Source organism: Nilaparvata lugens, unplaced genomic scaffold (genome assembly GCF_014356525.2).
Source record: "Nilaparvata lugens isolate BPH unplaced genomic scaffold, ASM1435652v1 scaffold7380, whole genome shotgun sequence".
Lineage (NCBI taxonomy): Eukaryota > Metazoa > Arthropoda > Insecta > Hemiptera > Delphacidae > Nilaparvata > Nilaparvata lugens.
In genome coordinates, this window is record NW_024093129.1 from 1 (window position 1) to 13,918 (window position 13,918).

The 13,918-nt window shown below is 37.3% G+C and overlaps 1 protein-coding gene across 1 annotated transcript; it reads right to left on the reverse strand.

The window, feature by feature from the left end:
• Positions 1-28: 28 nt before the first annotated feature.
• On the reverse strand, positions 29-7,559 carry LOC120356647 (GRIP and coiled-coil domain-containing protein 1-like). Its single transcript, XM_039445602.1, has 3 exons — positions 7,390-7,559; positions 4,970-5,115; positions 29-298 (listed from the first exon to the last, which is right to left on the reverse strand). The coding sequence occupies exons 1-3, from the start codon at positions 7,481-7,483 to the stop codon at positions 116-118; spliced, it is 423 nt and encodes a 140-aa protein (XP_039301536.1). The 5' UTR covers positions 7,484-7,559; the 3' UTR covers positions 29-115.
• Between the last annotated feature and the right edge of the window lie 6,359 nt (positions 7,560-13,918).

The window sequence follows — 13,918 nt, forward strand, 5'->3', positions numbered from 1 at the left end:
GGCGACTTGACCATGTTCAAATCTCTTGACTGATCTTGGTGAAACCGGGCACTAAAAGATCGACATTGAATAACATATTCTTAAATTTTGCGATGTTTCTATTCTACTTTTGCGATCATACCTCCTCCTTCTCAACTCGCAATGCCTTCCTATCAGCTTGGAAAGTGGCTTCCATGCGAGATTTCTCCGATGATAGAGTGGCAATGGATTGCATCAGTGTTGCCAACTGCCCCTTCAAATGATCCACACTTTCATTAGCACTGGCACTGGAGCCATCTTCTGAATGCACATCTTCAACCTGTAAAAAAAAAAAAAATACCGATTTATTCTATCCTCCTCAGTAGGTAATGTACATCTTCAAACTGTGAAATTAAAAAATCTGGTTTGGCGCACTCATAAAACTTTCCTTGCCGTTATGAAAATTGATCACCTGACGCTAGTGTACATGCGCATCTCAAGTCTACTATTCAAAGATATGAGCCAGCTGGTGACAGGACAATAACGCTGGAGACACACGAGGTCTGCTATCTCTTCATAGTGAATGATTCAATCGAATCAACAGTTGCCAACAGTTTGCAATTGAATAATCACATTTTCTCGAATTCCGAGCTTATTTTCAATTTTAGGTGAAAATGTTACTGAACATTAATTGTAGAGATTTTCATGCTCAATCTTTTCCACTTGAAATTGTTTGTTCAAATTGTATCTGAAACCTGATTGGGAATCTAAAATCGAACTTTGCATAGATGAGGCGGAGCTCCTGAGATATGGGACTTATGGAAGTTGATAGAGCTTATCAATGTTATTTTATGAGTATTTTTGATATAAATTTGATCATGATCGTTGGAGCCGTTTTCAAGAAAATCGCGAAAACCCTTGTTTTTGACAACATTTTTGCCATTTTAGCCGCCATCTTGAATTGCTTCGATTGAAATTGTTCGTGTCGGATCCTTATATTGTAAGGACCTTGAGTTCAAAATTTCAAGTCATTCCGTTAATTGGAAGATGATATCGTGTACACACACACACACACAACACACACACACACACACACACACACACTCCACACAACAGACCAATACCCAAAACCACTTTTTGGACTCAGGGATCTTGAAACGTATAGAAATTTAGAAATTGGGGTACCTTAATTTTTTTCGGAAAGCAATACTTTCCTTACCTATGGTAATAGGGCAAGGAAAGTAAAAATTACGGATTTATTCTATTCTGCTCAGTATGCTGTACATACACATACTCTGAGTTTGTGGTGCTACATGCATACAATTTTACTCCAAACAAATAAAAAATTTGAAAGTTTGAATTAAATTAAACATTTGAAGATGGTTCGATGTGACATGGAGCATATAGTGAGGTCCACGTTATAATGGCAGTGGATAAAGATGGGAGAGCAGCGTTGCCGATTCACTGCCTTGACAATGCCTTCTATACCGAAGTCTAAATAAAAATACTTTAAATCACCCCGACGACTTCTACCACTGCAAGTATTGACAGTACAATGAACAGTTATATGAGCTCCACGTTATAATTACAGAGAAGAAAGATATGAGAACAGTGATGCCAATTTTTCTGCCTTGCCACTGCCTTCTATTGAGGGTAGCTGGTTTTGATATATCTGATGTAAAATAACTAGTCATTCTTGTTTAAATAATCAATTAAATTTTATCCGTCAAGAAAATATATTTTTCTATCATTCATAATAAATTCTTATAACTGAGATTAATATTTTGTTAATTATATTTCTACATTGTTAGAAAACAATCTGCATCAAGGTCTATAAATACAGGTCATGACACAATCCATTGCAAAATCGCCATTTTATGGGGTTGTAGTTCACCAATTTTCAAATGTATCAGCTGTTATCATTCTAGATTGAACAACATGATGTGTTATTTTGTTATAGTGTTCAAGGAATATTGCTTGGCTTTGAATTATAGCACATCCACACTGAAACACTAACTATTTATTTGATCAGATCATGCTTACACAAGATTTAATTATCATATAACGCTTTCCGGAATTTAGCGCTAGAAACCAGGCGCCCAGACGAGCTGTTATAAGTTCTTTACATCCTACTAGTAGTTCTGTGAACAGTAGACCTCGCGCAGTTATAACGACGTCCCAAACCATAAGCACTTCCACACTGATACACTAGCTATTTATTTGATCATATCATGCTTTCACAAGATCTAATTATCATATAACGCTTTCCAGAATTTAGCGCGAGAAAACCAGAAGACATCTGGGCGCCCAGACGAGCTGTTATAAGTTCTTTGCATCCTATTTAATCTATATATATATAAAAGCGAAATGGCACTCACTCACTGACTGACTCACTCACTCACTCACTCACTCACTCACTCACTCACTCACTCGCATACTAGAAATCTACGGACCAAAACGTCAAATTTGGTAGGCATGTTCAGTTGGCCCTTTAGAGGCGCACTAAGAAATCTTTTGGCAATATTTTAACTCTAAGGGTTGTTTTAAGGGTTTAAAGTTCGTCTTTTAGCATGTATATTCTTCTTCTCCAATCTCTTAATTATAATTGAAATTTCCATAACATATGTTACTATAGAACTATAATCTAGATAGAGTACCTCTTCGAAACAGTTGTTAATGGCAACTAAATTAATAATTTTGTCAGGTTGGCATTAAGTTGAGTTGACTTTGTTAGGTTGGCACCAAGTTGAAGATTTAAATGCATTTATCGCGGAAAAATTGATTGGGCACTGCTACTTCAATCCTGGGAATATTATATTACTAGCCGTCAGGCTCGCTTCGCTCGCCATATCCGTTTAGCCAGACGTTTAGTCTGGACCCCCGACTGGATCGTCCTAACATATGATAAAAATGCTCAATGGAAAATTCAGGCGAGCGGAGCGAGCCTGCTGATCTCATTCTTGACGATCAAGTCAGGGTCCAGGGGGCGGAGCCCCCTGGCTAGACGGATATGGCGAGCGAAGCGAGCCTGACGGCTTGTAGTGCATAAAAATTGCATTCAATGAGGCATGCAATAATTTATAGTCTACACAGCTGTTAATTTATTTACCAAGTTACATTGAGATATTGAATTGCATGCGTCATGGCATGAAATTTATAGTCAACTCGTCAGCTGATATATGAGTGTATGTGCGTCTGTGTACACGATATTTCATCTCCCAATTAACGGAATGACTTGAAATTTGGAACTTAAGGTCCTTTCACTATAAGGATCCGACACGAACAATTTCGATCAAATGCAATTCAAGATGGCGGCTAAAATGGCGAAAATGTTGTCAAAAACAGGGTTTTTTGCAATTTTCTCGAAAACGGCTCCAACGATTTTGATCAAATTCATACCTAAAATAGTCATCAATAAGCTCTATCAACTGCCACAAGTCCCATATCTGTAAAAATTTCAGGAGCTTCGCCCCATCAATGCAGATAGATTCCCAATTATCAGGCTTCAGAAACAATTGAAACGAAAAAAATCAAGTGGAGTAGATTGAGCATGAAAATCTCTACAATTAATGTTCAGTAACATTTTCACCTAAAATTGAAAATAAGCTTTAAATTCGACGAAATGTGATTATTCAATTGCAATTTATTGTTGATTCTATTAATCATTCACTATGAAGAGATAGCAGACCTCATGTGTGTCTCCAGCGTTATTGCCCTGTCACCAGCTGGCTCAATCTTTGAATAGTAGACTTGAGATGCGCGGGAACACTAGCGTCAGGTGATCAATTTTCATAACGGCAAGGAAAGTTGTGTGAGTGCGCCACACCAGATTTTTTTGTTATAGTGTTCAAGGAATATTGCTTGGCTTTGAATTATAAAATAACTTCTTCCCACAGAATAATAATATTTAGATTCAAACTAGGAACTGAGTTGTTGATTTTTAGATTGGGAACTTCAACTCTTTTGAGGTTTGCCTTTTGTCCTAACAAGTTACATAGGTAACAAGTTACATCACAAGTTACAAGAATAAGAACATTTTCAATAATAAAAATGAATTATTGAACCATTAATTATTGAAATTTCATTATTAAAAATCGAAAACCTGAATTTACATATCTGACCAGAATAGCCTATTGTTTTTAAAAAGCATAATGCTTGATTTTGTTATGAGCAGATTGGAATATTTCAAATGTACCGTCATAAAGACCCCACATAATGACCGCTCCATAAGGAACACGAGTGTCATGACCTGCATCTGAGATGGCGCTATCTGCTTAGACGAATGATAGACAAGGATAGCAACACCCATGTTAATCAAATATTGCATTACAACGTGGACCTCACCATAAATAACGTTTTTCATTCTTCACTATGTACAAACACTATCATTCGAATGATGAACGGGAGAGAAAAACGGCGATCCTTGGTATATTTCTCTATTGGACCTCAATATGAATAACCATCGTATTTTGAAGGAAGGAATATTCATATTTTCATTCTTCACTATGTACAAACACTATCATTCGAATGATGAACGGGAGAGAAAAATGGCGAACCTTGATATATTTCTTTATTGCACCTCAATATGAATAACCATCGTATTTTGAAGGAAGGATTCCATCGTTATTCTGAAGGAAGATTTTAGACTCCTACCTTGATGGAGTATGTTAATGTTTGATATATTTTTCATAACCACAAACATTGAATCCTCATTAGCAGCAAGCGAGTGTTTCCCCATTAATTCATATAAAATATTATTTTATAATCAAATTAATCTTGTTTTGTTCAAATGTAAATATGTTGAAGACTCATTAAAGTTCTAGTTATTCTGTTCATTTTTTGTATTCATAGTTCTTTTTCCCTTACATATTGGGTGTAGGCAAATATTGCTTACATTTTTGGTGGAGGCTTCTCCCGCCGTTCCATATCTTGCTTACAATGTTTGATATATTTCTCTATTGACCTCAATATGAATACCATCGTATTCTGAAGAAAGATTTAAGACTCCTACCTTGGATGAAGTTGATGAATTGTCATCTATAGAGCAATCCAAATTCACCGAAGTTGTATCTGAGCTTGAGTTATTTCTCATAACCATCAAACTCGATTCCAAAGCATCTTTCTCTTTGAGTGTTCTCTTAAGGGTGGCGACCACATCTGAAAATAATACAAGTGAAAATTCATGTGGAGTTTGAGAATAAAGAATACAGATGATTACAGTGAAATTGAATTGATTGTGGAAGAGTTAGGAGAAAATCACTTAGCTGAAAACTCTTTGAATCTGATGAGTTGTTAGTTTATGCTCATCATTCATCTTCTTCTTCTCAGCCTTTTCCCACTCAGGTAAGGTTGGCGTTACGGGTCAGTCGCTTCCAGGAGTCTCGGTCGTGAGCTTCGTTTGGTGTTAAAAACTTCCCTGCAAGATCTTGAGCGATACAATTTTCCCATTCCTTCCTAGGTCTTCCCCTCTTCCTAGTGCCTTCTACAGTTAATGCTAATCATAAGTTGTTAAGTCAACAACATCAATTAAGCTGGGTTTTGGTTTGGGCGTGAATGCCGTCGTCGACCACGACAGGGAGAGAATCTCAGATTGGGTAGGTTTCAATTTGTCTACATAAACTAAAAGATTATGTTTTATCGGGGAGGTTGAGTTTATACTTTTTTATACGTTTAAATGGCAATATGTTGATATTATTAGAAATGTTTGATTCTTGAATAATAAACACAAATGATTAAAAGTTATTTGATCAGCTGTTTTAGCACATTTTAAATTTGGACAATATGAATGTCAACAATGCTTGTCGTCGTCGACTGCGGAAATTTACGCACAAACGGAAATGCACCTTAAGACAATGAGTACGATCTGGGAGGACCTGATCCACTGCCCCTGGTGCACCGGGGCAGGCGAACGCCTGACAGTTCAGTCTTTAGACAGTTCATTAACCGTCTTTGATTATCCTGGACCGGTGCAGAATTCATGAACTGGTCGGAAACATATGATCCACAAAAGACTAACCGAAACCGGAGAGCTCCTATTAGTCGAAAGTTTTAGCGTCATATGAAGTGAAAAGTAGATGCCTACGAAAAAGGTTAAAGTTAAAATGGAGGAGCAAAGCAAATATTAGGTACTTTATTCTTTTGAAAATATATTATATCCCATTATAGAGAACGAAGGAGTTAATTCATTATTGGCGGGTAAGTATATTTTGTATTATATTATCGACAAATAACTTGGTTTGGTATGACTATCTTGTTAAAATAACTTATGATTTATGTATGAGCTCATTACGGGATCTATCCAAAAATGCCTTGGCGTTGATTGGGAAATTGTAAATATTAACGCTTTGTTAATATTCCTTAAGGACAAGAACATAAAATAAATTAATTTGTTCACACTAATTGTAGAATAGAAGAGAGCATCAATCAATCAATCAATCAATCATTTATTTCTTTCCAGAACATACATGAAAATGTACATGAAAAAGTCAAAAACTGAAAACTAACTTAAAGCTAAAGAGAAATTAGTGACTGTATAAAATTCATTTTTTTACAGTAAACTCGTTTATACTGTAGTATGCTAAATCCATCAAATATGCTCTCAGCAATTTCTTGAATTTTGATCTATCAGGTTCATGTCTTATGCAACCTGGGAGACAACCAATAAATTTATTCCCATGTACGTAAGACTTTATTTATATTTTTCCTTATTGTGTTTCTTTATTGTAAAATTATTTTTATTTCTTATAAGCATGTTTGTGTTTTGTAAGACATAACCTACATTTATTTGTGTGAAACCAATCAAGCTTCAGTGTTTACACAGAATAAAATAAAATTTGATTTCAAAAATGCGCGCCAAACTGCATGGATGGGTTCATGTCAGCCATACCATGGGAACACTAGCGGTGCACCATAAAAAGCCGGTTTGGCAGCCATTTTGTGGTGCACCAGGGGCAGTGGATCTGGTCCTCCCAGAACCTACTCACTTGTCTGCAAGATCTTGATCGATACAATTTTCCCATTCCTTCCTAGGTCTTCCCCTCTTCCTAGTGCCTTATGCTCATCATAAGTTAACTATGAACCAAGTAACATCAATTAGTTGGGGAAAACTATATTTTCTTTTTTCAAACAACTTGATGAGAGTTCCATCTTGATAATATATATATTTTTCATTGCGGATGATGTCCACACAGCAATTTGCTTGTGCGTGGGTAATTTGATGAGATAACCAAACGTCCATGCCTATCGCCGGAATCGAGCCCACGACCAGCAGGCTGGAAGGTGCAACGTCTTAGTCGACTCGGCTAACCTGGCCAGCAAATATTTATAAAAGAATTAAATTGCAACATGAAAGTCTTCACCATTGTCCAACCATTTCAATTCTTTTAAATATTACTATTTTGAATTTGTTTATGCCTGAGGGGCGAATCTTACCTTGAAACCTCTTCTTGTATTTTGAAAGATCCTCTTCCTGTTTTTTTATAATTTCCAAAAGTTCCTTCTTTGATGTTGACTTCTGTTTCTCCATTGTTGTATCAACAGCCAATTTTATTTTGGCGAAGAGTTGCGATGATTTATTCAATCATTACCTGGAATTATTTGGGTTTCTCTGAAAATTAGATTTCATAATTAGAAGACTTAAACACATTAGTAAGTCAACTTGGAAAATTATGTTCAAGAATTTAAATCTAACATTTTAGTTCAGGGAGGGAGAATCTGCTTCAATAAGTAATAAAAAGCACATATGATAATATGTAGCTCTGAAGAAGGTCCTCCGGATCATCACCTCATCTCATCGGCTGGAACACTCTGCGCCAATCTTTAGGAGGCTGAGGATTATGACGGTCTATAGCCAGTATCTCTATAGTTCCCTGTTACTGTTGAGAAGAGGACATCATCCCTTTCAGCAGGGATGACATATACATAGTCATAACACAAGGAGGAGGAATGACATCAATTTGCCTCAGGCCAGACTGACTCGATCTCATAATAGCTTCCCTGTCCGTGCACTTGAAGGTGCGTACAGACTTTCGCTCTGCTCCGGCACCAAACGTCACTCGAGCAGATCGATTGATGATCGACCGGGGAGCAAGAGTGAAACGCGAGAAGAGCTAACATCTCCGTAACGTTCATGATCGGTGCGACTGAGCGGAGCAATGGAGGAACGAGGGCGGAGCGTGCGGAGAGCGGGTTGGAGGCGCGTATATCTGTACGCAGCTTAAGATTTACAACAGGATGCCGGTGTATTTCCGTGAACAGGAGGAAAAAATCTTCAAGAAGACACTTCGTGAGAAGCTTGTGAGTCTGGCTCTCTACTCCCTGGATGAAGAGTCGATCCAATGTTTTCTGAGATCTATTACTGGCCTCCCATCTTGATCTCAGTCTAGTTATCGAGTTTTAAGTTATATTTTTTATGACGCAATCTATCCAGCAAGTGCTGGTCATGGAAGGAGACTACTGAATACTGAATGTACATTGCGTTCTGAAAGTACAGTTGAAAATTAATGGGATTTTGTATTGATCTGATAATGATCAAAATGATGATGTTAAAAATGGTTCGATTATTCTCAAAATGATTATGATCGAGATGATTTTAATCAAGGAGATGAAGAGATTGGGAGACATTGACTTCAGGATAATGATAAGAGAGAGTCTTGCATCCAAACCCCTGTACGTTGGTTGGACGTCTGGGATATTATCTCTTCTCCCGGTCAACCCGTCTGGATATCACCTCTAGAACCGGTTCTTGACAGCTTTTCAACCCTCTAAGGAGGTGGCATGCTGACGGGTTAACCAGGTGACGCGAGGAAGGAGCAAGGAGACACTGAGTCGTGCACGGTAACGACAGGATGTCACCTGCGATTTCAGAGGGTCACATGCAGACGGGATGACCAGTTTATTTTTTCTCAACTATGAATGATTGGGTAAAGAACATTAGGCTTAAATCCCAAAACTTATTGATTGATTCTTCATCACAAATGACAATATATTGCCAGTTGACGTGAGCGATATACTTTCAAGAGGATATAAGGTGTCACCTGTGGTCAAAATGCCGAGGTGACAGGTAGACGGGCGGACACACAGTTGCGTACCCCTGTCGTTGAGTTTCTACAGGACCAGTAAACAAGGCCTAAATCTTTATGACAGTATATTCAGTTTTCATTCTCCAGTATCAACTGGTCATTTGATGGCCACTTGACGACGCAGAGAGTTAGGTTAGTTCTTTTCATTAGAGCAACAGTTCAAACTTTCTCCACCCAAAACAAATTGGTTGATAAATTACAATATTATAATGTCTTTGAACAGATCAGACGTTTAGAAGAAAGTGAATGTTGTGTACTTACTGGATGTGAATTGGCTTCCAAAAAACATGAAATTAATATTATTCTTCCAATAGGAGTAAACTACATCAATGCTATTTTTGAATGTCTATTGGAATAATAAATCTGTATTTCTACTTATTTATTTGAAACGTTCAAAGACGTTTTAAATAATTTGATGAGATGTCAATTATGTGAGTGCAATTAATTTTAGTACTTACAAAAATATTGTTTGTAAAATTAACCTCCAAGCTTGAAACCAAAACATCACAGCACACGCACAGAGAAAAAGTGACAACTCGAACTCAGCCATCTGATTGAGAACAGCTGTTTCATTAACCATTTTCTATTTCAAATTTTTCAAATTACAATTTCATTAATACAAGAAGTAGTGTCGTGGTAGTGAGATTAACGGATACTTTGGGAGTTTATCAACAATAAGTACTATAAGTAAACTTATTCTTTTCAAAGTAATTTGATTGATATCGTTCTGGAATGTAGATTGTTATGGTAGCACTGCTTAGAAAATTACCCAAACGAAAACCAAAAGGTTTTAGGGTATATTACGATATCTTTTGTTCTTTGGTAGGGGCTTTTAGCCAAGGAACCCAAATTTTTAGTAAACGTTTGTTTTCTATTTTGTATATTTGTTTTGCAGACTTATAAGATTAATTCAAGATGTCTAGAAGAGCTACTCATGCAGGCAGCTGGTACCTAAGTTCAAGTAAGATATTTAAATCTTATTATTGTAGAGAGAATTTTCTTTAGACAATAATTAACGTACACACTTTCACTTTCTATTTTAACTCACATTAATTATGAATATTTAGTGTTTATACATAGCATTTTAAATTTGATGAATTTTAAGAGACTACCGTACTATACAATATAACTAAGAATTTAGTGTATCACAAGATAAATTTATTTCAACTTCCCAAACAGTCTAATAATCTTGATGCTAATTATCATCTATTGAGATCAAGACCCTGTAAAAGATTAGGCTTTTTCTTGAGCTGGGCCACATTCAGCAGGAGACTTTCCAGAGTGTTTTCTATTGCTGAAGCTGCTTGGACATAATTATATGATGCACACCAAAAAAGACTGGGAGTTTGTACCACTGAGGGAGACAATCTGAGCTCTTCCAGAAAGGTAAGAGCCCAAGATGGAAAGGGCTAAGTTCCTTAAACCACAGAATTTCTGCTTCCTGAGTAGAATGCCATGGTCTACACAGTCAAATGATCTGCTCAGATCACACAGTTCTAAAGCAAGAGACTCACAATTCTTGAAGACAGCATCAATCCGCTCCAGCTACATGGTTTACTGCACCCACTGTCGATCTCCCAACTCGGAAGCCAAACTTTATGTTAGAGAACAGGCCATTCTTCTCAAAGATAGGCCCAGGTGAGGCTTGATCACTGCCTCAATCACCTTGCCAAAGGCAGGAGTTTTGGAGATCGGCCTAGAGCTACGAAGGCTCTCATGATCCTTCTTGAAGACAGGGACAGTTTACTGTTGGTAAAATACTTAGACTCATGGTAGATTCTTTACTGTCTTGGGCCCAGCAAATCAGCATGGTCTATCAATTCTCCAAGGTAACATGCCTTATGCAGAAGTTAATGAACATTGTACCAAAGCGTTACCTGTTGCCTTTCATTATTCCTTAATTCCTCCTACATTTATGACTAGTTAACTGGATGGATGGCGTCAAAAAGCAAGATGACAGGTCAAACTATATTGTCCTTGTGTGCATCAAAATACTCATTGACTGAGTAGAATGGGAAATCACAGTGTGTCCCTCCTTGGATTTATCATCGATTCTAAACTCAAATGGAATTGTCACATTGAGGGACTGTGTAAGAGGCTGGCAAGAGTGATCTACCTACTACGGAAGCTGACACAGCTGGTGAGCAGACCCTACCTGATTGTTGTCTACTATGCCCTCTTCCACAGCATCCTGGGCTATGGGCTGCAGCTTTGGGGTCATGCATCTAATTGCCAAAAAGTTTTAATAATGCAGAAGAGAGCTGTCCGCATCATCACCTCCAGTGGTTACCTTGAACACTGCAGACCGCTCTTCAAGTCTACTGGAATAATGACTATATTGAATTATTATATATATTTAAGTGTCCTCCATGTCAAGGTAATTTTGACAAGTACAACTTGAGGAGACTTACATAGTCATAACACTCGGAATGGTTGCATGATTGACATTCCTTATTCTTGACTAAGTAGGACAAGGGACTCATTTCCTACTGTAGCACTAAAAATCTTTAACAAGCTGCCTAGATGGTTAACAGCCTTGAGTACCCAGGCATTCAAGGCTAAGCTCAAGTGTTGGCTTAAGGAAAACCCTTTCTATGGGTTACATGAGTTCTTTGAAGTGACCATGCCATCTTGATAACTCAAGTTTATACTCATGATTAGCTTCAAGAAAAGTTATATTCTTATTATGTTGACACAACCTATCTGGCTCCGCTGGTCTTGGTGAAGATAAAGTGTATAAGTGTATTAGCTAACTGATCATTAGTGAGCCACAAGCGGTGCCTGTTTTATGTAGTCGTGGTCGGGCTGACGATCCGAGTCAAATACCAGCTGGCCTACAAAATATGCTTTCCTTTATGCAATCACGCCATAATAACTAAACCCTCGTGATTCGTTCACACACTTGGTGTCCCAATTAAATACGGGTCTTATAGCGTGACCTTTAGACCTAAGACCCGTATTATTTTAGGACATTAGTGGTGTTTGTATGTGAGGTAATCTGGGACAGCAGAGATTGCCGTGCTGGTTACCCTAGTGAGATAACAGTCGAACCAAACCTGGTGTCTAATCTATAAAAAATGTAGTGTTCCTAGTATAATAAACGCAATAAATCTAATCTGATGTCCCTCGGCTCGCTGGGACACTTGGTGTCCCAATCTCAATCTAATACCGGTCTTAGTTTAATGACTTATTGGATTATAATTTTGAGTATTGTCTTCTTGTAGGATAACTTCCAAGATTTTTATGTGTATGCTGTATTTTTTAGGTCGTGATCTCAACAAACAATTGGAGAATTGGCTCAACGCCGCAGAACTTACCCATGGACCTGCCCGGGCGATTATAGCTCCGTAAGTAAATTGCAATTATCAAATAAAGTTTTATTCTCTTTAAAAATAAACAGTTTACAAAATGATGTAAAATACAGAGTGTTTCAGAAGTAGTGTCGAACATTTAGGGTATTGTTCCTGGATGATGGGAGACTACAAATGTCATATTTGAAGTGTCCAAAACACAACGGTTATCCTTATAGCTGCCATTTTGGTTTTTTCATTTAGGAATTTTATCTCAAGAACAAAATGATATATTGATCTGAAATTTGGCATGAATATTTATGCTAAACAGACTCAACTTTAAAAAAAAGAAACCTTTTCGAAGTAAATTTTCGAAATGGCGGCCATTTTAAATTTTTGATTGCAAATTTCACGAAAACCGTTCACTTTACAGAAAATTTACAAGATACAAAAAAGTTAGCAAATTTTATCAAGATTTCAATGATACTTCATTTATTAAGATTGGTCAAATAATAACAGAGAATTGATTATTTTCTTATTGCATGCATGACCACTTTTCACGATTTGAACATCAATATTACATTTCTAATTCCAATTGTATTTAAGACGAAGCTTTGAAACTCAGTATGGCTCCATATGGCCATCCAGCTGATTTTACAATGTTTTTCAGATGATCTTGATTGTTCATGGTCATGCATGAAGTACGAAAAGGATTAAGTTCACTGTTATTCTTTGACCAATCTTAATAAATAAGATATCCTTGGAATCTTGATAAAATTTGCTAACTTTTTTGTCTATTGTAAATTTTCTGTAAAGTGAACGGTTTTCGTGAAATTCGCAAACAAAAATGTAAAATGGCCGCCATTTTGAATATTTATATCTTTTTTTTATTCTATTTTTTAAAGTTGAGTCTTTATAGCATAAATTTAATAATCATGCCAAATTTCAGATCAATACAACATTTCGTTCTTAAGATAAAAATTCCTAAGTGAAATAAACAAAATGGCAGCTATAGGATAACCACTGAGTTGTGGACACTTCAAATAGGACATTATTTGTAGTCTCCTATCATCCAGGAACAATATCCTAAAATGTTCGACACTTCTTTTGAAACACCCTGTATATTACCGTACATAACACACATAATAAACAATAGTAGTACAGACTCCTGACTCCAAATTGACAGATTGGGAGGCCACATTGTTGGAGTTTGCACCACAGGTAATTGCTGCTACTTGCTGCATAGACTCAGAGCCCTTCTCAGCGGAAAATATCTGGTGATGATATACTTTGCCATTTTCCATTCCCATCTGCTGTGGGGGCATGCGGCGGGCTGCAAGAGTGTGCTGATGCTCCAGAAGAAAGCACTTCGAGTGGGTCGCCGTCTAGTTGTCACCCCGACTACTTGACACCTGGTCATTTTGGCCACAGGCGACTACTTGTACCCTCGTTAAATATACCATTGCCGTCAAGTTGTCCCCCCGACTACTTGACACCTACTGAACCAAAGGTGCCAACTAGTCATGACCGTAAACGACAACTTGACACCTCGCACCCTCGCGTCAGGGTGTCCCCTCGACTAGTTGACAC